The 25,547-nt window shown below is 28.9% G+C and overlaps 3 protein-coding genes across 3 annotated transcripts; 1 reads left to right on the top strand and 2 right to left on the bottom strand.

Moving 5' to 3' along the window:
• Window positions 1-13,985: 13,985 nt before the first annotated feature.
• LOC136078326 (repetitive organellar protein-like) lies at window positions 13,986-15,513 on the bottom strand. Its single transcript, XM_065793927.1, has 2 exons — window positions 15,408-15,513; window positions 13,986-15,192 (listed from the first exon to the last, which is right to left on the bottom strand). The coding sequence occupies exon 2, from the start codon at window positions 15,185-15,187 to the stop codon at window positions 14,069-14,071; it is 1,119 nt and encodes a 372-aa protein (XP_065649999.1). The 5' UTR covers window positions 15,188-15,192; window positions 15,408-15,513; the 3' UTR covers window positions 13,986-14,068.
• Window positions 15,514-22,328: 6,815 nt separating this feature from the next.
• On the bottom strand, window positions 22,329-24,662 carry LOC124808644 (uncharacterized). Its single transcript, XM_065793926.1, has 2 exons — window positions 24,522-24,662; window positions 22,329-23,520 (listed from the first exon to the last, which is right to left on the bottom strand). Exon 2 carries the CDS (start codon window positions 23,506-23,508, stop codon window positions 22,384-22,386), a length of 1,125 nt encoding a protein of 374 aa, XP_065649998.1. The 5' UTR covers window positions 23,509-23,520; window positions 24,522-24,662; the 3' UTR covers window positions 22,329-22,383.
• Window positions 24,663-24,839: 177 nt separating this feature from the next.
• On the top strand, window positions 24,840-25,268 carry LOC124808390 (probable cytidine deaminase). Its single transcript, XM_065794634.1, has one exon. It carries the CDS (start codon window positions 24,840-24,842, stop codon window positions 25,266-25,268), a length of 429 nt encoding a protein of 142 aa, XP_065650706.1.
• The last annotated feature ends 279 nt before the right edge of the window (window positions 25,269-25,547 follow it).

Genomic DNA, 25,547 nt, shown 5'->3' with positions numbered 1-25,547 from the left:
TTTATTTTTTCTTTAAAAGTGTTGTTGAGAAAGTGAAATTTTATAGTTTTAAAATTTATTAAATCTTTTTTTAAGAGATACTGTTCTTTAACTAGGAAAGAAAATTTTTAAATTTCAGTTAGTGAAAATAGATGAGTTTATGTTTCCAGGTTGTTTTTTAATGATAAACAGTACTTTATATCTCATTCATTTTATATAGGCTTCAGCTGTCTTAAGTAATTGTAATTTGAACTTTTCTTCCGAAAGTAAGGCTATATTTTCAATTGAGTAACAAATTATGGTGCATAGAAACATGCCCTAAGACCTTGCAACACATCCCACTAAAATTTTTTTGTCTATCATCAGAAAACTTTTCCTTATTTCAAAAAAATGGGAAGAAATCACCTATAATAGGCAATTGCCTAGTAATTTTGCCTTTAAGATAGGCATCTAAAAGCCATGTGTCATACTTAAATTTCTATTATGTTGATACTGGTATCAAATGAGTAATTTGAGCTAACCAAACGCCGTTTCAACCCCTAACTGCCCTTTCCTAGAACTACGTCTCTTAAGATCATAAAATATTTTTTGAATCTACCATAAATAAGATACCATAAATAAAGTTTATCAACAGATTTCAAATTTCTTCAAAAAATCTCCTTTTGTTTAAGATTTATGACCATAAGAAGTTTAAATATCCACTCATTTACCCCCAAAAATAACTTTGAATGGTCATGTCTTTTAAACGAGAATTTTTTTTATGATGAAATTTAACATCTGTAGATGAATTTCACTTTAGTTTACAATAAAAATTCCCTTGAGCAACCATACACCTCTCGGGGTTGGCTATTAGGAATCCAATAGGGTTTGCTACTTTATCGCTATAAAAATAAATTTTCTGGTCTATGTGGTTAGATTATTATTTATATTTTGCATTTAAAATATCATCATATCATATATCAAAAAGTTATGCTAAACAATTTTTCATGGAAAGTTAATATTCATTCTTTACAATCTACCTGCAAATTAATAGAAACTTTAAAAGTGTTTGTAGTTTTAAGCTATAACTGTCTTTTTTAGCCCTTCAATATAGTTTGAACTGTGCTCTCCAACTTTTCTTATTTGCCAAAACTGATTGAAATCCTGGTGAATAGATTCATAATCATGTTCGGTCCAGTAACCTAAGCCTACAGAATATAAAATGTACGATATATCTGCTATATGTCTTTACCATAAGTAGAGCCTGATGATTTTCCAAATTAGCCATTCACTATTTTTTCAAAATCTCTAAGTACTTACATGTATTTGGCAGCGAGATCTTGAAAACAATGCTCCTAAAAACACAGCTTAAAGTTGTTTATGTTTTTAAGCAACTTAACTCAAGCATTGTCTTCCAGAAGCTCTATTTTTTTTTGTCTCCTGTTAATAAAAGTGTTGAATAACATTTGCGTACATTTTTGCATTTTTTTTTAAGTTTTGTACCATCAGATTTCTATTTATCGTATAATCTGCATAAAAGTTCTAAAGAATAATGATCAGCTTTTTGAAAGTTAGGAAATGCCAAACGAACAAGGGTGTTTTGATGTTGCCTTTTACTTTCCAATTGTTTGAAGCAAAACCTTTAGATCTTAAGATACTGTTTAATCTAAGGAAGAAATGTTCAATTTATCCGCAGATTATGTGCAGATTATGTGCAGATTATCCGCAGGTTATAGTATTTTTTAATCAATGAAGGAAAAATGGCTAGTATAATTATTTTTGTGTACACTTGAACCATTGAAATCTTTGAACGCATATCCGTCTCACTTTCTCAGTTTGTTTTTATTATTTGTAATTATCAAAATACCTTTTAGAAATCCCTGCCATCCATTTAAACCTAATTTAATACCAATACCATTTGTTTCTTGATATCAATGATGAATCACCATTGCTACAAGCTCTTTAACGTCACTGCAACACACCATAGGAGTATCTTTTTCTCCCAACTATACATGCATAAAAAATTAAGATTGAATTATATAGATTGTTTTCTTGTTATCTAAAAAGATTGCTGGTTATAAATTAGTTATTTCTTTGTTTTGATTTACTCCTAATAACATTTGGAATTTATGACCATTGAATAATTTTCCAATCAGCTTGTTCTCATCAATCAGTTGTTTTCAGTCTTTTTAATATGTGGAGACCAGACTCCACATTTTTCCGTCCTCCTTTACTCCTCAGAAAGTGTGCAACTTCAATCATATTGCGATGACTTAGAATATAATAAAATTATTTAAAAAGTTGGCTTTAAATTCTTAAGTAAATTATTAAAAAAAATTATTAAACATCAAAAGTTTTGAAAGCTGAAATGTTCCATGAATCATTTATGCTGAAACTTTTGATAGAACTGGACAAAAACTTTCCTTGCGTTGTAGGGGTTATTTATCTTACAATGATCGTCAAGTTAACTTGTCTTTCTTACTTCGTACAGCGAGGTGGAATTCGCTAATTAACAATTAGCGATGACTTGCCGTTGCTAGTTGTTAGAATTTGAAATAGTAGTTGTAACAACTGAATTCTAATAATAGTAACAACTGAAAGTATGTATTTACTAAAGTTAATAGTTCAGTTTGCGATTTCATTTTTAAAAACTTCAAAAACTTTGATACTAACACCTTAACACAAGATAAAGTTGGGTAGCAACTTTATCTTGTATTAATGTGTTAGTATCAATTAAAAATGCAAAGCAATAAAACTGTATTAGGAACTGAGTGTGCGAGACTGAAATTTAGAATGAACTGCAAAAGTTCAAATGGACCATCTTCCATACATGTTTTTCTTTTGCCTTGTTATGCGACATAATCAATAAAACCTTTAAGTATTTTTCTTTCAACAAGGAACTCTTCTTTATTAATGTCATCATTATCATGACACAGAAATTGAAATTCGTAATTATCGTTCAAAAGGTTTGATGGAATAAAAATGGCACAATGGAATATTTTTCAGCAAATTATTGAAAATGTTCAAATCTTTTAACAATTTCTTGAAACACTCTGTTAGGAATAAAAATGTTTTCCTTGTCAGGTCATTTTCACATGACAATGCAGCATCGTGTGATTCTTCCCCTGCTATCTGTTTTTTTTTTTCTACATCAACAATCCATGATTATGCCCAGATTATCACAAATTTCTTTTGCATAAACAACTGCGTTATTAACTAATTGAACCCTATTCTCTGTTAAAAATAATTTTAAAGCTTGTTCTTTAATATCTTATTGTTGTTAGTTAAATTCTTTTATTTTGAGGTAGAACTGTGTATCATTTATTTCCGAAAGAACCAGTTTTCACATTCAGTGAAAGCATAAAAACAAAAATAATTAACCAATAACACCTCAGTATTCAATTTAGTACATCTGTTTTTCTCTTTAAGTGCCTATAAGTTTTCCACAAGTTAAGTGTTTAAAATGTTTTAATAATTTTTTTTAACATCATTAACTGTATCTTCCATTGCACTCCATCTAGGGTGGAATGCAAGAAGCAAACTTGAGTGAAGCTCGACTTGAACTTTGAAGTCTGACTTTCTCAAGTTAGAAAACTAACTTTGAAGCGATTTTTGCTTTTACAAGTAGCATTTTTAAGTTTAACTTGAAAACAGTTGGTTTTTAAGTATAACACGAGTTTAAGTTTGCTCTACGCATGCACTAAATTCAAATTTCATGTTTGAATTGTGACTTATAATTTCAAGTTCGTTTCTTGCGTTCCACCCCAAGTTTCCATTATGTGTTTGATACTTTGACCAGTGACGAAAGTCAAAACACCCCAGCAATGAGTCGAGGAAGAGAAAAATGTGAACAACTGCTCCATAGATTCAAAAAATGTAAATTTAAAACAGAATTTACAGTAGCTAATGTTGAATGCACACGTGCTAAATTTAGTAACGTTGATTAAGGAAATCAACGTTAGACAAAGTATTTTTTTCTTTTGCATCAATGAAACCAACAAACTTTTTCTCCTGAAATTTCAACAAACTCGTTTTAATTGTTGGTGAAAAGTAAAATAAAGAATTTTTTTTTCTTGTTCGTTTTTCAAATGTGTTCATCTAGCATTCGGTCATACTATGAACTAGTTACAAAATATGACCCTTTCAACAAAAGAACTAGTTCTATTCTATTTTCAATGATTTTATCTTAATCTTCATTGATAAAATATTTTCAATAACCTCTTAGAAGCAAATTTTGTTCCGATAAGAATCCCATGACATCTATCAAGCTTGACAGTATTAACCGCCACTTCTTGACTTGACCTTCAAGTTTTTTTTTATCAATTGATTCTCCAAGTCAAACTTTTATTTCCAACTCCTTTCATTTGTTAAAGCTACTACATGGTTTTAACTAGATTCTAACTATTGAACCTATTCCCAAATTGAAAGTTTGAAAAACTTTTTCCAACTAGCAGTTTGTAACATAAACAGTAAATAGGTTTCTTTGAGGGAGAGTACATCATCCATGACCTCAACATTTTTTTGTTATTTAGTAGACTTTGAAAAAAAAATCACGTGTCAGTTTTCTGTTTTTCCTCCAATTAATTCACCTTCACGAAAAACTAGATCATAATTAGAATCTAGATATTGAATAAAGAGACACCTTGACGTACAAATATGATCCGTATATCATCAGTAGTCTCACTAGGCCAAAGACCTGCATCACCTAAGTCAAAAGCAAGCTCCGTATTACTAGTTGAGCTTGAAGAAGACCTTGATATTGATAACGGCTTTGATTCTGAAATTGCTTTAGCTTCAAGACTAGCATTAGTAGTTTTAGGAAAAAAGTATTTAAATAATTCTTCCTTAAAATCAGTGACGGATCCAGGATTTTTTGGTGTTTGAGACACAGAGCAAACTCTAAACATTTGCATGTTTAAACTTATGTCAAGTAATGATGCTTTGCAAAAGATTGCAGTAATTGGAGGCTTGGAACGAAAAAGCCCTTTATATTTATCAGCTCCTCCCCCCCCCCCTCCCTCCCAAAACATGAGTAGCAACAAGTTGATAAAATATTTTTAATACTATTCTCAACCAGACTTATATTCATCAATAAATTTTAAGTTTCATAGTATTATCTCTCAGCGTTCAAATATTATGGCCATATATAGTTTAAAACTCCCTTAACTGAGACGATTACAAACTTTATATTGTCATAATTTTTGAACACTGAGAGCTAATACTTTAAAACTTAAAATCTATGAATGAATATAAGTCCAACTGAGAATAGTACTAAAAATATTTTCTAAATTTGTTGCTCCTCACGTTTGAGTTGGTGGGGAGAGGGAGGGGGGGGTAGTTATAGGGCTTTTTCGTCTCCAGCCTCCAACCATCGCAATTTTTTGCAAAGCATTATTATTTGACATAAATATAAACATCCAGAGTTAGCTCCATATCTGGAAGTTAACTCAAACACCAAAAAATCCTGGATCCGTCACTGCTTAAAATAATACAATTAATAGTATTAATTAAACTAAAAAAATTATATTAGGAAAAAAAATACATATTTATTTAAAAATTAATCAACATAAAAAACAAGTCTCAACTCGTTCCACATATATGCTAAACTGGGGTAGTTCTACCCCCTACTTCTAAAAAATGTTTAAAGACCAATAAAATTAAGAATAAGAAAGCAAGAATTCCTTTTACTTTCACATTTTATTTAAGCGAAGTGTTGATATAAAATTAAAATTTTAACAAAAAACAAAACAAAAAAATAAATCAAAAAAAAAATTTACATATGTACAAAATCGAGACAATTCCAAGCCTTTTCAAAAAATATTTTTAATGCATTTTTATTTAATTTTAGTATAAATTTACACGAACTGATGTAAACACGATAAATAACGATAAATAATAATTAATAAAAATTTTTCATAAATATACGTAAAGGGTTCCTGAGAAAGCATACTTTCATTTTATGTTTGCGGGGAATGCATCACCTTCAATAAAAGTCAGAGTTATTGGCATCTGGTTGAAATCTAATACTAAATACAGATGTTATTATTACATAATTAATATGTTGCTTAAGGTTACTTACAAGCAAAGGTTCAAATTTTGTTATTATAAATTTGTATAAACATTTCATAAATAAACTGATACCACTGGGGTATCAGTTTATTTATGAAATGTTCATACAAATTTAATGTTTAGTTGAGCTTAAATGCACTTAAATGAGCTTAAAACGAAAAAATACACATTAAACACATCCAAAAAATAAATGATGAAATAAAATCAATGAAAATATTTTTTAAATGTATTTTAAAGTACATTTATGGTACTTACATTGAAGATGATTTTGGATTTCCAAAAAAAGTCTTGAAAAACCAATTGCAGTATGGATCAGGAAGCAAATACTTTGTGATAAACAGAAAATCGGCAATCAATTTTATTTGTATATATCTATATATTTGTACGATATCTTTTTTGTGGGTGTAATTACCCCAATCTACCCTATAGCAAAACAGAAAACGGTATTTAAATAATATAAACTGTATAAAAAAAACGTCTTATGAGTTGAATAAATGAATTTAAAGGCTTGAAATGTTTTTTGATGTTCAACCTTTGGATTTTTTTCACTGAGTTACCTTTTTTTATTTTTTTAAATCTTTGTTTAAAACCTTTTCTCGTTAGTTCATTAGTTATGCTCTATGCTTTGTTTTTACTTTTTTAATTAAATAAAAACTTCTACTATGGATGTAACTCTTTATTTTTGAGACTAATTTTTTTTTTTACAAAATTTTAGGGAACACCCTCGTAATCAAGTATAATATAAAATAAAAAACCGTTAAAAACAAAACAAAAACAATAAACAAATCAATGCCATAGTTCTTTTTAATTCAAATATCGAAATATAGATTTTCAAAAGAAAGCCGTTACGTAATCTCCGTCATCGTGATTCAGACCGCCGTCTAAAGGTCTAGGCGTTGTATTTCAAATGCCTCCCTCACTTTTCTGTTAAAAATTTTCACCTCTACTATTAAAGTACTTTTATTGTTTCATGTAAAATTACCATGACAGTTTTTTGAATGTTCCACTATTACTGAATAATCCCATTTTCCTTTGTTTGTGTTTTTCTGATGTTGGTAAATGCGAGATGAGATTTTTAATATTGTTTCACCGATATAATATTTTTTGCAGGAGCAATTTTCTTTAGAAGACACTTCAGATGCATTGCATCTTTATTCTAGATCTCATACAGTATAATTTAATCTAGTAGAAAAGCTTGTTTTGCCAAGTATACAAGAGTTAAAACGAATGACAATAAATAAACTTGAAGATACTGAATATTTAAAAATGATATTTAAAGAGCTTTAGGAATTTCAAAAATACTTATACGGGAACTATTTTAATGCTATCTTATTTCAAACCCAACTGCCAGTTATATTTCATTGGCAAAAATTTAAAAAAATGTAATCTGTAAAGGTTATTTTTCAAAGTTTCTTAAAAAAGAAGCTAGAAGATTTTTTAAATTGTTTTCTCCATAATTTATTATATTTACACTTTTTGACAAAATACATATACTGTTTTAAATTGCTTTTTTTGGGTTCTAGCACATCAAAAAAGATTATTTAGTTTATCAAATTACAAGATTTGAAACTTGTTTTTATGATAATGTTTTTTATGTCTGGACTTAACAATTAAAAATATAATACTTTTCATAATTTTTTTGATATTTTTCTTGACGCCATTATCTCCCTTCAACTTACATTGCGAGTTATTTAAGGTTAACTGATCTATATCTGGTTGCGTCCTTATTCTGGCCAATATTCAAAAAAATCTTCGATGCAAGGTTGTATTTATTGTTTTAATGTAAAAATACAATATTTAGACTTCATAGTTTATAAATATGCAGTTTAAAGTATTTAAGGACTCGTTAACTGCTTTGAAAACATTTTTTTAAATTTGATAAATATCATATTCTGTAAACTCAATGTTTAGTATTTTCAAAGTTTTCCTAAATACATATAAACATTTTGCGTTTGTAAATCTTATAAATTGCTACTAATGTTATCATATGATATTGTTAAAACTGTGTATGCATTTATGCTTATTTTGTATAACGTTTAATAGGTCTTTTTTTTTTTGAGGATATTTCTGTATACAATTTTATAACATATTTTCTAGCCATTATCCTATATCTGGCCATGATAAGTCTTGATTCTGGCCATGCATGAAATGCATAGTTTTTAAAATTATTCACATAAACACAGATATATATATATATATATATATATATATATATATATATATATATACATATATATATATATATATATATATATATATATATATATATTCATATATATATATATATATATATATATATATATATACATATATATATATATATATATATATATATATATATATATATATATATATATATATATATATATATATATATATATATATATATATATATGTATATATATATATATTTATATATATATATATATATATATATATATATATATATATATATATATATATATATATATATATATATATATATATATATATATATATATATATATATATATATATAGGGGGTTTAGGCAATATTTATAGCAAATGTAAATATTTTTATATTAAATGCATTATATTTCTTAATATATTTCCTTTTCAAAATGGTTTCAACCACCTCTGTAGCTTATTTAGTTCCAAAGATATACGTGTTTTAATATTTTCAATTCATAGACTTTTTATGAAATATTTACTTAAAGTATCTCGTTCAATTTTTGGCACCGAAAAAAAAAACTTTTTTTTTTTTTTTTTTTTTGCGTAAAAAGTTGCGTAAACTAACTTATAATAAAATTTTATTAGAAAATAAATTGTAAATCTAAATTATTTGAACAATTCATAAGTAGAATTTTTTGGGGGGTTAACGCAGACGTACCATGAAGTAGTCAAATAACTGTATAATATGTTTGAATATGTTTTAAACCTTTTTGACACAAAATAAATTTTCAAATGTTTTAATTTATAATACGTTGAGCGTAACAAAACTTTGATGATAAATATTAACTTAAATTAATTTTATTTTTCTTTAATAAATTATCAATTGAACAACGTGGACCCAAATAAAACACACCGAAAACGTCAAAATACGTACAAAATAAAAATAAATCTAAAATTTATTTTTACACAAACAAAAAAAGAAATTAGTCAAAGACTTGTTAATAATTTCAGTATTGTTATAGATTCAAAAAAAGATTTTACCACTTATAGTCTACTGATTCGACTAATTTATTGTTTTCAGCACCTATCATAATATAAAAAATGTTATATTTTTTAATGGGGTTAGGGTTTTTAACTTTTTGAAAATTTTGAAAACAATGAATGAAAAACTCGTTGAATTGTTCTATTTCATTGTGTTTGGCTTTATTTGATTGTGTACTCTCGAGTCCTTAACTTAAGGGGGGGGGGCGTTTATTATTTTTGGGAAACTTTACCACCCACACTAAGCTTATTAAGACCCCCTCCCGTTAGGGTTAGGGTTAGGGTTTAATTAATGGGTTTAATTAATGGTTAGGGTTTAATTAATTTTTACTTGTTTTAACAAAAAAATTATATCTAAAAACTTAAAAAAAATCAGTGAAAATCAGCTTTAAAAATCAAAAAATACATACTAGTTACTGATAAGTAATAAAACTTTCAGTGTAAATTCTGACCCTCCCCTCCCCCGGTTCATTAAATCTTGACTAAACCCCCCATCCACTTTTATTACCCCCCTCTTGTATTAAGAAATTGAGATTACATAGATTAACAGACACATGGAAATACTTATACGGATTATCTTATCTATCTATTTGTCTTAAACTTTTTAATAGATGTTTTAAATCGTTTTGTCTTTGAAATAAATTATCGCACTATTAATGTACCCAAATTTGACTATATGTTGCAAATTATTTGAACTCAGAAAAAATATTTTAATTATCGAATTTCAATTCAAACTTCAGAGTAGGCTGTGTATGTATTGTTAACAAACAATTTTATACATAATTTGCCTTGGCTATTTCGTTCATAATTTAGACAAAATTGTCTAACTTATTTAACGAAGTGCACCAACGAGAAGGTAAGCCATAGGACTTTGCACTCCATCCGTGAGCTGCCATGTTGCCTAAGGTTAGCCCTCCATTTCTGGATTCTTTCCTTTACTTGATAGGCAGTTCATGTAAAAGTAATAGTAAATTAGCCTAAGGTTAGCCCTCCATTTCTGGATTCTTTCCTTTACTTGATAGGCAGTTAATGTAAAAGTAATAGTATTTTTGAATAAGCTTTTTTTTTTTTTTTTTTAATAATAAAAATGTGCAGTTAAGCTGCAAATAAACAACAACAAATAAACAAAATTGGTACAGATAAACATATCAGATATGATTCATACTATTTGTAAAGATAAAAACCACTGAACTCAAATGCAGTAAAAACAAACTATTGGAACATAACAATAAAAGAAATAAGATTAATATATACTGTAACATAATTCTAAATTTACATTAAATAAAATTACCTCGCAACCCTAGCTACAAAGAATAAGATCACCTTTTTCAAAATCAATCAATAAAGGAAATGACCATACTTCATCAGGTTCGTTATCATACTTAACAAGGTATGTAGTTCTTCTACCGTTTAATTGATCAATTTGAACCACTTGCGCACGTTCCCAAGATACTTTAAGAGCATCTTCTTCTCTAAAACGATGTTGTATAGAAAAACCTACAAAATCAGATGGATTGTTAATAAATTTTGATAAGGAGTGCTTTTTTTGTTGCTCTATTAGTTTGTTTAGTCTTGCATCCTGAATTTTTTCCATTAATTCTTTTTTTTTGTTTTCAACAGCTGCATCACGTATTGTACGAGGCTTTAAATTATTACTTATATTATTACTTAAAGATTGTTTGTTTGGTGTTAAATTTGCTTGAATAACAATAAAAAGATTTTGATATAATTCCTCTGAAGACAAGTTTATTCTTTTGCTTCCTTCTACTTTTGTTTTACAAAAATGTTTTTTGTCACATTCAACACATAAGATAATGCGATAAAAATTAAGTTGAGCAAGGAGTACTTTTGATTTCAATGGCTCTTCTATATTAGAAACTGTTTTCTCTGCTTCCTCTAATGATATCCATGCCCTTACATTTAAATTTATCAAATCATTACAAGCTGCAACCTTTTTATGTTGTAGTTTAATTTCTTCTCGATTTTTTTCTTCTTGATTTGCTAGAAGGTGCATAGCTTTATCTTTTTTAAGAGCTTCTTTTCTTTCATCATATTTGCTTTTCATTAATGTTACTTTAGTTCTTGAATATTCAAGCAATTGTTTTCTTTCTTCATCTGATTTACTATTAAGCCATTCTAATGTTTGGTTCTGAGACCACATGTATTGTGTATTGTTAACAAACAATTTTATACATAATTTGCCTTGGCTATTCCGTTCATGCATACATTGTCAAAGCCTGAATAGTTTAAACATTTGCATTGGGTTTTGTGCGAACCATTAAATCCAAAATGGCAAAGTCGCTTTCTGATGCTTTATTAGTGACAGGGACATTAGAAGCAGCTTCAGAAACAGAATTAGATGGATTCCAATATTTACCACCTGGTAATTGATTAGCACACTGACGTTCCAAAATAACAAGAATTGAATGGAAAATAATTTCAAGTGATTGAACAGTTAAAGAATCAAACTCATCATTTTGAGTGCATTCAAACAGCTTGGTGTAAACCACATCTTGATGAATAAGATTGGTATCCTCAAAAATTTTTCCATTAGCAAACAATAAAGAAGATGCATCGATACAAAGAGATGAAAGTCTAACTTTCAAGCGAAGTAGGTAGGGGTTTAAAAAATAATATACTATCAAGTGATTCAATAATTCTCCACATTGGACCAGTAAGTAGTTTGTCAATAATACCTAATGCACGGACTTCAGCAATGAATACAAGATTTGTGATATCTTCCTTAATTGCTTTTAATAAATTATTAGGGTTAGGCCAAGCATTAAGAAATTCTGTTATAGAATCCTTATGATAGTATAGGGCAGCTGCATTGTAATACAAAATATTAAATCGATTTCCAATAAATGGAACAAAATAAGATTTATCGTTACGAGAGGAAAGAAAAGAATTAAACCATGATGCAACACCAGCTTCCTCACTACCCCTTGAATGAAATGCCTTACATGTAGTACGAACTAACCGTACAGCACCACATTCTTTACCACTAAAAGCAAAAACAGTTTCAAAATCATTTTGAAGGAGAATTTTTTCAAAAGAATTTAAAACTTTATCAGTTTCAGAAGCAAAATTAGCAAGCAAATGAAGTTTAAAGAAAAAATTACTCATGTCCTTCATATTGTCTTTGACGTTTGAGGAAAGAAAATCCCAGTTACTAATTGCAATAGGCAAAAGTTTTTCCCTTAATTTTTTAACTGTGAGTTAAAAAGAGGATTAACCGAAGAAAGATCAGACATTGTTGATTTTATTGATGTTATTAGTTTAGCAAAATTAATTTCTTTTTCAGTAGCTGAGTTGCTAACAACGTCACAAATGTCATCTACTATATTAGTAAAGTTTTGTAAAACAGTTGCTGCATCTTTGCCAACCACTTCTGACAGACCAAAAGATAAAGTTTTCCCACTAGTTGTAGTAATTTGAAAGTTTTGATAATGCTTATGGTATTTCTGAGTACCATCACCATGCAAACAATTGCCTATGTTAGAGTTTTTATTTATCAAATTATTTTCAAGCATTGCTTCCGCAACTTGAAATTGACCTAAAATTGAAGCTTCCTGCATTAACCTAACACATCGCTCAATAAGTCCGTAGGATGACATATAGATGGCAACACAAATACCGAATCCGTATTGTTTTTAGAAAGTACCAACCTTCAAACGATATCTGTCAAAGTTTCATAACAATCGGACCATTATTTACCAAGTTAGTGTGTGAACGATTGAATCAACTTTTGTGAATTGAAAAAAATGGAAAAATCAGAATTTCGTGTGCTCATTAAGCATTGCTTTTTGATGGGAAAAAACATGGTGCAGACCAAACAATGGCTTGATAAGTGTTATTCGGACTCCTCTCCATCGAGGCAAATGGTTGAAAAGTGGTTTGCTGACTTTAAACGTGGTCGTACAAACACCGATGATGCTGAACGCTCCGGTCGCCCAAATTCGGCAGTTACTGAGGAAAACATCAAAAAAATCCATAAAATTGTCTTATCCGACCGCAAATTGAAATTGAAGGAGATTGCCGAGGCCATAAAGATATCAGAAGGCAGTGTGTTTACAATATTACACGAACATTTGGGTATGAGAAAGCTTTGTTCGAAATGGGTGCTGCCTTTGCTAACACCGGACCAAAAACAACAACGAATCGATGATTCTGAAGCATGTCTAGCACTATTTCACCGAGATAAAAAGGATTTTTTGCGTCGCTACGTCACAATGGATGAAACATGGATCCACCATTTCACTCCTGAGTCAAATCGACAGTCGGCTGAGTGGACACCAGCGGGTGAAAGCCGCCCAAAGCGCCCAAAGGCTCAAACTTCTGCTGGCAAGGTTATGGCCTCCATATTTTGGGATAGCCATGGTATATTGTTCATTGATTATCTTGAGAAAGGTAAAACGATCAACAGCGAATATTACATGGCATTATTGGAACGATTGAAGGCTGTAATTGACGAAAAGCGACCGCTCATGAAGAAGAAAGAAATTCTCTTTCATCAAGACAATGCACCGTGTCACAAGTCAATGAAAACAATGGTAAAAATGAATGAATTACACTTCGAATTGTTGCCCCATCCACCATACTCGCCTGATTTGGCCCCCAGCGATTATTGGCTGTTCTCAGATCTCAAAAGGATGCTCCAGGGAAAGAGATTTGGATCGAATAAGGAGGTCATTGCCGAAATTGAAGCATATTTTGAAGGAAAAGATAAATCGTTCTACAAACATGGTATCGAAAAGTTAGAGAAGCGTTGGAATGACTGCATCGCCTTAAAAAAAGACTATGTTGATGAATAAAATCAAATTATGTCAAAATGTTGTTGTTTTATTAGCTATCCTACGGACTTATTGAGCGATGTGTTACATTTTACAGCGGCTGATGGCAGTCTAGATATGTTCTTTTTGGCTAGTTTGTTTAAAACTGCTTTTATGACTTCGTTGACACTATTCATACTCACGTTCATTGAAAGAAGTTTCATTATTGTTTTTCGAATGTCATCACTGTATCTGCCATCTTCAAATGTTATTACTTCGTCATCATCCAGAAAAGAAACCAATTTTTGAAGTTCTAGATTCTCCTCTTTTAAAATGTTTGTCTTACTATATAACGAAACAACTTCCTTTTCTAAACTTATAACATCTTTCATATTGTTGTCATTAATATAGTTGGTTTTATTTTGCAAAATAACTTTTAAATTACTCACTTTTTTTTGCAGCTTTATTTTTTCGTTTTTTAATTCAGAAATGTTTATGTCTGAGTTTTCAAGAACTGAATTAATATCTGTTATTTTATTTTTTAATTGCAATATTATTTTTTTTTCTTCATTTTTTAACGAATTTATTTTATTCTTTTTTATTTCCAGCTGAGTATCACAATATTTTATTTTTTTATTCAAATTTCTAACATTAAATGATTCTTTTTTTGACTTTAATAGCTCTAATTTGTTTTCGATATTATTAAACTTTTCTTCTTTTTCACAATAACACTTTTTAATAAAGTTTAATTCAGCTTCTATTAGAGAGTTTTTTGAAATAAGTATTTTTAGATTGTTTGACATATCTTCAAAATCTTTTAGATGTGTAAAATAATTCATTTGTAAATCCATCATAGATTCCATTTTCCTTTTTAAAATTTTATTTTCTTTTTTAAGCATTTTGTTTTCGCTTATCAGCATTGTTTCTTTAAGAATTTCGGATGCATTCACTGTATTATCAGAAAAATTTGCCACAGGTGGAAAAAAGGCTTTACCTAATAACAATGCTAATTTTTTATTTTTTCGTTGTTTCTTTAATTTTCTGATGGTGTCAACTAATCTATTTATCTTTTTGGCTAAAGCTTTCTTGCAGCAGAACAGTTCAACTTTAAAATCCACACAATATCTACAATATATTGCATCATAAGATGTATCTTTTAAAGCCAAATACCAATCATAAATACTTTCATTTATCATTTTATCTAAATAAATAAAGATTTTCCAGTCATCAATTCGAAAAAATATATAAACATATAAATATATTATTTTAAGTCTTTTACTTATTATATATATATATATATATATATATATATATATATATATATATATATATATATATATATATATATTTATATATAAACTTAAAAACTAAGTAAATTGTATAAAAAGAAAATTGTAAGTTACAAGTAAGACTTACTGATAAACTGCTGTGATTCAATTACCAAATGGTTAGCAAAAACCACATTAACAACACAAAACAAACTCACTTTAGAATACCTTTAGTAAAAATTTATAATAAAATCCCAGCTATATAAAATATTGAATTCAACGTGTGCAAAAATCTTTAGTCAAGTAAAAGAAGAAACGGCAAATTTACCAAAAATATCTAAAGACGGGGGAAATTATAATAATCTTTACTTAGAAAACAAAAAACCCACCCTATAAGACTACAAAAAAAAAAAAAAAACTTATTCAATTAATAAATAAATAGTTGTAGAATTTGTTTTTACGTGGGGACGAAAGAATTATTTTAACTTACTTGTATTTTAACAAAACTGAAAGATTTAAAACTAAATAACTTTATCAATTCTAAACCAAAACGTCGTCCCCAAACAAATTATTGTAGTACAACCTTTTCTAAAAAAAATAACATCTACATGTACGTATATACTATTTATTTTCATAGGTGGGTTTTTATTCTTCAACACCTACATAAAATCATTTCTGGCATTTTTTGGACGAAGTTTTTTAAAAATATATTAACGATTTTTTTCCGCGATAAAATGTCACGTGACAAAACTCCCTAATATATATATATATATATAATATATATATATATATATATATATATATATATATATATATATATATATATATATATATATATATACAGTGCCGGTTTTAGCACTAGCAGCGCCCTGGGCGAGATTTCTACGGCGCACAGTGACCCAGATTAAGTTAAAAGCGGCAAAAATTACCTAACTATCTAACTAAATCTAACTAAACTAAATTACCTAACAACATCTACATTTAGCTTATACTATGCATTAAAATAGGGGTTTTTGGGGTCAAGGAGTTCAAATTAGCAACTTAAATTTTTTTTTATATGCACTAATTACCCGTATGATGCACATGTACGCGTCAAAACACGCGTTAGAGGACTTTAAAACTTGTAAATAATATTTTTAGTAAAAAACTTAGCTTCTTTGACCCAAAATATAACATTATTTTATTATTACACAAACGCTCGCGCACGCGTTAGAGACTTGCACACGCGTTTAACGCGCGCGAATTTGCTAAATGCGCGCAGACGCTTAACAAAGTGCGTTATGAGTCTTTAACGCAATCTATAATACAAAAATAAACAAGTCAGAATATTAAAATCTTTTTAGAATTTACTTTACTAATAAGTTCACTACTTCTGGAGGCAAAGTTCTTCCTTGATAACTCCTGTGTTTTACAAATGAAATGCTTGAGATTTTTGGATCCGATCTAATCAAAAGGTAGTGCATCTGATCTTTCATCGTGTTAATTCCTGATATTTTTGTCGTGTGATGCAACCTTACATTTCGGATTTACTTGTTTAGACTTTCCTGAGCTTTCTCTGAGTATTGGGCAATTGGCAAATCAAATTGCTTTGAAATGGAGCAACCATGTATCAGAATTTTGCGAACACTGGGTGGCAATATATACCAACCATATTTATTAACTATAACTTTAGCTGTATCATTACAATAAACTTCAAATTGATTACTATCAATATGGTACCCAGAGGATATTGTAATAAGGACAATGTACATTTTTCTTATAACTTCGATATCAACCCCTGTTATTTCAGAGAAAATCGCAGAGTTCTCAAATGCTCTTCTTGAAGTATTTCCATCATTGCTATTACCAAAGCCTACTTTGGGCTGGTCAACAATGAGACTCAACTTTTCTCTGAACTTTGATTTAATAAAATTCTTCTTTAAATTTACAGTTAGCTTCTCTTTTTCAGTTCTGGCTTGAAACTTCTGGATTTCCATTTCATAACCTAAATGTAAGATAAATTCAAAAGATCTTATCCAACAGTGCAAATTTGAAATACCTAATTTAAGGGTTTTCTTATTAACAGGCTTTTTTTTAACTAAATCTATATCATTCATCTCTTTGGGAGTACAACCACACACATTACAAGACTGAGTTGACTTTGTGTCAGTCAGTCGGATATATTTTTACATTGTGAGAAAGAGCTGAATTTCTCAACATTTGGTATTGTAAATCACTTAAGTCAGTTTGCGTTTTCAGAGCAAGAGCCTCCTCTAGCTTCATAGTTGTTGGAGTCAAGGAATCAATACTTCTTCTCATCTGAGCTACATCAACACATTTAGAAGTTTTTTTCAAAATATAAGCTGAATCGTTTTCTTCTGCTGATTTAGTACTCTTTGATGCAGCAAGAGATAGAGCTACATGGTGTTCATTAGCTAAATCTGCAATCTTTGCTCTTTTACTTCTTTCACAAAGATCTCCCCATTCCTTAATTGGTCTTCCAGGTTTTGGATGAAAAGACACACTATAATCAATGAGATTTTTTCCAAGGCAATTATTTTTGTACTTTAAAAACTTTTCATAGTTTCTACAATATTTTTTAAGCTTATTTTTCACTTTCGAAATAAAAATCTGTACAATTCTATTTAGTTCACCAAGTTTATCTTTAGGAATTATTTCGGATTTTTTGATAAATTCAATAAGTATTTCAGGAAGTGCTTCGTTATTTATTTCAGATTCGCGAATTTTTAAAAATAAATCCAACCTTTTCATTTCACTTTTAAAGCTTAATTTTTTCTTTCCAAATAATATTATGATTAGACTTCTTTAATTTTCAAAATAAAAGGTAAATACTAGATTGTATATAATTACACACGCGTCCGGAAACTGTTTTTAATCCGGAAGGGGAGGGGCGGGTGTTGCATTTGACAAAACTATGCATGAATCTATTTAAAATATCTCCTTAAGGAGCAGGAGGTTGCAGCAAATATTGCAGATTTTACTTGGCTATAGTTTAGTGGTTTTGTTTCACTAAAATTGAACGTGGAACAACGTGGAACTTTTTTTTGGCTGGCACTTATGTTTAAACTTGTGTACTAAAATTTTAATTTTTAAAAGAGAAATTAAAAAAAACTTGTTTTTTAAATCTAAAAAAAAAAAGTAAATAAATTTTAAATATCTATGCACTCATTCCTTTAACAAAAATAATAATAAAGTTTTGTATGGAGGTGGGAAATAAGGTTGCTTACAAGATAACCATACCTTAAGTTTTCATAATTTTATGATGATAAATTTAACTTTTTATACATATATCCCTTTAAAATTACACAATAATAATATCTGTGAAATTATTTAAAGTTGATTTTAGACCAAAAAGTAGTTTACTTTAACATTTTAAGTCTAAAAATTATAAAACTTCCACTTTTTTTTTCGGACTTTTTGCCATTTTTAGGTTAATCTGGGTCACTGTGCGGCGCCCCTAGCTCAATTTAACCCCATTCAAAAAAAAGGCAAAGATTAAAATAACCAATTAGTTTCGCCCCTTTATATTCGGCGCCCTGAGCCATTACCCAACCAGGCCCTACCCTAACGCCACCACTGTATATATATATATATATATATATATATATATATATATATATATATATATATATATATATATATATATATATATATATATACAGAGCCGGAACCAGCTTTTTTTGGTCTTTGAGATAGCTAACTTCCAGACATGGAGCAAACGCCAAACATTTATATGTTTATACTTATGTCAATAATTATGCTTTGCAAAAAATTGCGATGATTGGTGGCTGGAAACAAAAAAGCCCCAGATTTTGTGCCACCCCCTGCCCTAAACGTGAGAGCAACAAGTTGATGAAATATTTTTTGTACTGTTCTCAACTAGACTTATATTCATCGAGAAGTTGCTTAGTTTTTTAAATTCTGAAAACAGAAAAGCAAAAAACCTGGAACAAACATTTTTTTATTAAAACTGATATATTTAAACAAATTAAATTTAATAAAGCTCTAGGACCTCCTACATTATTGACGGCAAACTACAACACATAGAGAAAATAGAGAATAAACCATAGGATCTAAGGTGGCAAACATATTTGATATAGTTTTAAGAGGATGACATCTTGGGTAAATAACAACTTTTCTGGAAGAAGGTGGAGCACCATCTTCGCCAATAAATACAACTGCAACATCACCATGTGAAGGGAGATTATAGCAACGTCTATTTTGCCCTTCAAGTAAAGACACTATTACAACTGACACTGAACGACCTTCTATAGCTGCTCGGCGAATTTCTTTATCTTCAACTTCAGCTATGTTTTTAAATGCAGGAACAATTGGGTTCTCTTCACTAATAATATTTTGCAATCAAAACATTAAATCTTTAAGCAAAGATCATTACCACGTTGTCGCATTCTAAAACTTACTGCTGCAATTGGATCATTGATGTATCGCTGACAATATATCTGCGGAACATCTTGATTCGGCCTAAGATTACCTACATATTCTAAAACTTGGCGGCCCATGGTTCATGGGTTGAACTACATTAGCTTTAAATGAAGCAAAAGAAAGACAGACATAATTTCTGAGATATTTAAAAAAATTTAAATTGGCATTTCCATCTGCATAATTTCCTTTAATAGTTAGATCTTGTAAATCTTGTGGAAATAGTGAAGGTTCGAAAAAACTACCTTTCCATTATGGCAACATAAAAAATGTGTTTCATCAAATTTCTTAGCACCACAATGCTGACAAATATAATTCATTTCTCCTAAAAAATTATAATCTGGAATAGTATTACTTCTTGCTATACAATGCATTCTTTCGTATCTAGCAGCAATTCTAGCATTTTGTCGATTATTAATTTCATCTCGCCTAAGCTTATCTCTTTCATTTCTTCAACGATTATTTTTAGCTTACCTAGCCACACTCTCCACATTTGGGTTCCAATTATTTGCTGCTTGCCGAGCAGCATATCTAGTACTTTGTCGATTATTAATTTCATTTCGCCTAAACCTCTTTCATTTCTGCGACGATTACCTTGCCTATTAACATTTCCATTTTCTGAACTAATATCTGCCTCTAGTCTAATATCATCCATTTAATCTTCACTTTTAATTGAAAGTAGTAACATAAAATCTTAAACGAATCTCGATTGTGACCTTTCCTATATAATTTTTTTTTCTACTCTAAATAGCACCCACAAATAATTTTTATATATTACAAACTGTCATTTAAAATAAATTATACAATAACCTTATGACTTGAAATATATATATATATATAGAAATTTAAAAACGACGCGGGAAAATTTAAAAAGATTTAAATTTAACAAAATATATATTACACCTACCCTGACATGACATGTCACATGTTATTTTATGTAAAGGTTAAATTTTAAGGTAAAGAGTATTGTTTGTATATATATTATATATATACAAAAAATACTCTTTACCTTCATTTTTTTTTTCATCAGAACTGTAATCCTCATAACAAAATTTAACCTTTACATACAATAACATGTGACATGTCATATCAGGGTAGGCACAAAATTGTAATTTGTTTTTCAAAATTTTCTAAAAAAGAACAAAAATAGTTAATAGCATCACAGAAATTTCAAAGTAGTAACAACCAATTTTATGAAAATAGCATTAGTATAACTTTTTTGTTGCATAAAAAACAGTTAGGCCTCATCCATGCCCCTATTTTCCTTCTAAAAAATAAAATAACAAAAACTGCTAAAAAAAACTAAAGCTAAAAAAAAAACTAAAACAAGCAAAATGTAAACATTTTAAAAAATTAATAGGAGTGATCCTTTCTACTTTATATCTAATAACAATGTTATATATAACTATTTTCTATACTTACTTCAATTATAATATGGTCTTAACGATGATGATTTATCTTCATATGATTCTTTATGTAATATTTCTAAACTAATAAATAATAGTTAAATTTCAAAACGAAAAAAGTTTCAACTCGCTTAAGAGAGCTTTCTCCAATGACCGCGTGACACTACAAAGTGACTACCAAATCGATGGCAAATCTAACATAAAAGAGAACTCTAACTTAAAAATCTAACGTGAACTAACTGGAAAGAACATCATTTTTTTTTTAAATGAAGTTTGAAAATAATCGCGCACAAGTATTTTTTTTCTTTCCATTTTGAAATATACTGCAGAATACTTTTAACTGTTTATAAATTTCATCAACATATTTTTAACATACTTTTTTTTAATTTAGTCTTGTTAATTTATTTTCAAAATAAAACACAGTGAGCGCTCTATATAAGCAACTCATGTGAACCAATTTAAACAAAAGTTTCTTAATGGGAAAAGTTGCTTATAGCGAAAAAAGGAAAATAAAAATACTTAACGTCTGGAAATATACAGAACAGGTGAACTAGAAGTAGCATATAAAGAATGTTGCTTATAGAGAGGTTGCTTATATAGAGCGTTCACTGTATTATCTGCTTATATTTTGTACTTTAGTAATAACAAAGTTATTGACACACAACACGGAAGAGAATTTAACCACGAAGTTCACGCCTCCTTCCTTCATCAATGTCACTTATTGGGCTAGAGCCAACGTTGATCTTTGTACCTCTTGGTTCTGAACCAAAACTCTAGCCACGGCATCAGCAAAAAAAAAAAAAATGTAGAAATCCATTTTTCTTGGTTTTACATAATTTTTAAAGTAATTTTTTACTTATAATTTTTATTAATTTTTTAGAACCAATAACTAAATACGACGACATTACGACTACATACGACGACATTACGACATTACGACTTAAGAGTTTATCTGTAATACGTGAAAGGAGAGTGATAACGAAAACTGCTGAAACATCCAGCCGTTCTTTATTTGTATTTTTTATTTAAATAGATAAATTATTTTTATCTATTGAAATTTGTGTTATTTGTAATTCAATATTATAGCGGTACTAAATGTGATCGAATTTTTAAACCGCACGTGCGTCGTTTAAACGTACTTTCAGAACGTTTTTAGCACATCAAGGAAACAAAATAAAAATTATTATTTGCAAAACTCACAGAGTTTCTTTTAAAAAAATAACTTTATTTTAATGAAAAACATTTTGATTTTATTTATTTTGACTTGATTACATCTTTTTAAAACTTAGTTTTTATTTTATTTATGAAGCATTCAGCTAACTTTTGAAAACCGCATTTTCCCGTTGCCAGCCAGATATCAAAGATATCTGGAAAACCATTGACTTCAAGTACTACTATACCTTCTGCATGTGAATCTAAAAGATCAACACCCGCTATTAGTATATTCCCTATTGAACTTATGGCTTTTTCAGCAATTTCTGCATAAATACTAAATTTTGGATGAAACATTAAAGAGTTCATCCTAAACTTGTCTCCATAACTTACATTTGACAAAATAGCCCCTGAACGATCCTCTAATTCTACGATGCTAAACGCTTTTCCATTGAAGCATAGTACTCGTATTGAACGACCGATTGAATCTGGAACAAATTTTTGCAATAAAATATACTCTTTTTTCCAAATAGACTTTCCGACAATATTAACTATGCCGTTTTTATGATCAATTTTTGAAACCCCAGCACCACCATAGTCGTCGTGCAACTTTATTATGCACGGTGCAATGTCTACCAAAGCAACAAGTGACTTGGTACTTTTAATATCAAAGGTTTGATATGTATCTGGTATTGGAACTTTTGCTTTTCCAAAATGAGTAGATTGCAGAAGTTTACTGTTGAGAACGCGATCTATATTGTAAGAATGAAGACACGTAACACCCTTTTGCTCCATCATATAAACAATGTGCATATATATCTCCGTGTTTTCTTTACTTCGATATCCGTAAGAAAGAAAGCCATCGAGCTCAGTTGCTTCATTATTAATATAAAGATCAATTCCGTTGCTGTGAGCTTTGAAGAAAAAATCATTATATGTAAATGGTATTACTTCTGCTCCTTCGTTACGCAAATAGTTGCAGATGACATAGTCCATTTCGTTATAGAATATTTTGTCTGGGTTGAGCAAGAATGCAATTTTTAAAGGGCGTTTAATTGGTTCATAAACAGAAGCACCCCAATTGGAAGAATATTTTTCCCCTAACAAATGTTTGTACCGTACCGTCAATATATGAACATCTTCCGACGTTTTACATTTTGCTAAAAATTGTTCAAGAACATCACTCTCCTCTTTATCAACTGTTGTTTTTATCAATGCTAGTTCGTTTTTGATATCATTACTCAAATCCATCGTTTCGTTTCTCTAAAATGCAGCTAAGTAATTTTAGAATTAAAAATATTATTATAATGATCTTCTGATATACACAAAAAAATATAAATAATATATAAATATATTTATGTAAATAATAGTTTAAACAATAACAGCTTAAATTCACAGTTTTTAGATCAAATAGAATTTTTTTTTTATATGAAAGCGAAATATTCTTTTTACATACATTTTTAAAATTAAAGTTTTAAATAGATATAATGTATTAATTAATTACTATTCTTTTAAATAATTAGCAACCCAATATAAAAATAACCAGAACAGTAAAATTGCATTCTTCTTTTAAATAACCATTGTGAACAATGCTAAGTTTGAGGGCTTAGTATCAAACAACATCAACTAGAAAATTTCATATTTTCAAGACAAAATTGCTTTTGATATTTATTGATAGCAAACCCATTATGTGTCATTTGAGTCTCTCATAAAAATAAGGGCCAATTATTTTTTTTAACTCTTAATTAAATTTATCGTTTAAAAATGATCGAAGGGTTTAATGAATGAAAATTTTTCTTTATTTCTGAAAACGTGCAATTTTGCAGTTGACGTTGTTTGACACTAAGCTCTTGAACTATCGAGAACAATAAGCTATCAAGAATAACGATCTAATATGCAATATCACGAAAATATTTTCATTGTTATCTGCGGAAAGCGAATCTTGCTTGAAATCTTTTCGGAATTTAATAAAAACATGGATGATTGAGTTTTTTATTTTTATTTTTTATTTTTTTTAATTACCAAGTTTAAGATAAATCAAGAATATTAGTTTATTTACATGTCTAACAGGTTGATCGCGTTTGACAATAGGTCAATAATTAGTTGTATAGATGTTGCGAGATAGTTGCAAGATAAAAATGTGAATAAGGTAGAAAGTCTTTGTAAAACCTTGCTGTCATTCCAGTGACAGTGTCACTATAAAAATACTCTAAAAATGATTGATTTTAAAGAGTGGTTCATTTATCCCACATCAGCAATATTACCTTTTTTTCAATGTTTCCTTCTTTAAGCAAAAACTAGCACTTCATATTGCCTCTGAGATATCTTTTTAAAAAAATAGAGTAAAAATTCATTGTTAAAGGTTGTTTTTCTAAAAAAATTAAATAAACAATATTCAAATTGTTCTAGCCAATAAGTTTTTTGCTTCTTAACTTTAACCAATGAAATCTTAATGGTTTAAAACAAATATCAAGTAAGAGTCAATAAAATGTTTGTCAATAATAAAACAATTCTTTTCACGCCACAATTATAAAATAAACTTAAAGATTTCTATAAGAACATTTTTAAAAAGAGTTACAGGTATGTCAACTTTATTAACAGAAGAAGAAGTTTTAAGTTTACTTGAATCAAGTATTAAAGCGAAAAAATGTTCGTACTCTCCTTACAGCAAGTTTCGAGTTGGTGCTGCATTATTTACATCGTGTGGTAAAATATATACTGGCTGTAACGTTGAAAACGTCAGTTATGGATTAACAATATGCGCTGAAGTAACAGCATACGTCAAAGCAGTTAGTGAAGGCTATACTTCTTTTAAAGCTTGCGCAGTCTCAACAGATGTAAAGGATTCAGTACATTGGCCATGCGGCGCATGTCGCCAGTTTATGGCAGAATTTGGCGATATTGAAGTTTTTTCAACATTTGACGATAAAACCCATACTGTGAGAACACTCAAAACAATATTACCATCACATTTTTCCGTTGAAGGTTTAAGAAATGGCCAGTCTATATGAATTGCCAATCTATTTTATAATTATATTCATAAATTTTATTTTATTTTTTATTTTAGATAAAAAAAAAACTTATTATATATATATATACTATATTTAAAAATGTTAATGTTTTACCTATGTATATTATACTAACAAACACATTTTTTTTTAGCGGAGCAGAGATTATGGTTTTACAATATAAATAACGATTAGTTTAAAAGTTTTGTATTTTTATTAATCCAGCTAAATAATTGCTTCATTTAAAAAGGGCTTGTTTACCCCCATCAAAGCATTAGTTTT

This window comes from Hydra vulgaris, chromosome 03 (genome assembly GCF_038396675.1).
Source record: "Hydra vulgaris chromosome 03, alternate assembly HydraT2T_AEP".
Taxonomy (NCBI): Eukaryota; Metazoa; Cnidaria; class Hydrozoa; order Anthoathecata; family Hydridae; genus Hydra; species Hydra vulgaris.
The sequence above is the reverse complement of the archived record's forward strand: the minus strand, read 5'-3'. Positions and strand labels throughout refer to the sequence as shown.

Bases quoted from the DNA above. Each gene is read 5' to 3' on its own strand.
- LOC136078326 (XM_065793927.1), bottom strand. From the start codon at position 15,187: ATGATAAATGAAAGTATTTATGATTGGTATTTGGCTTTAAAAGATACA.
- LOC124808644 (XM_065793926.1), bottom strand. From the start codon at position 23,508: ATGGATTTGAGTAATGATATCAAAAACGAACTAGCATTGATAAAAACA.
- LOC124808390 (XM_065794634.1), top strand. From the start codon at position 24,840: ATGTCAACTTTATTAACAGAAGAAGAAGTTTTAAGTTTACTTGAATCA.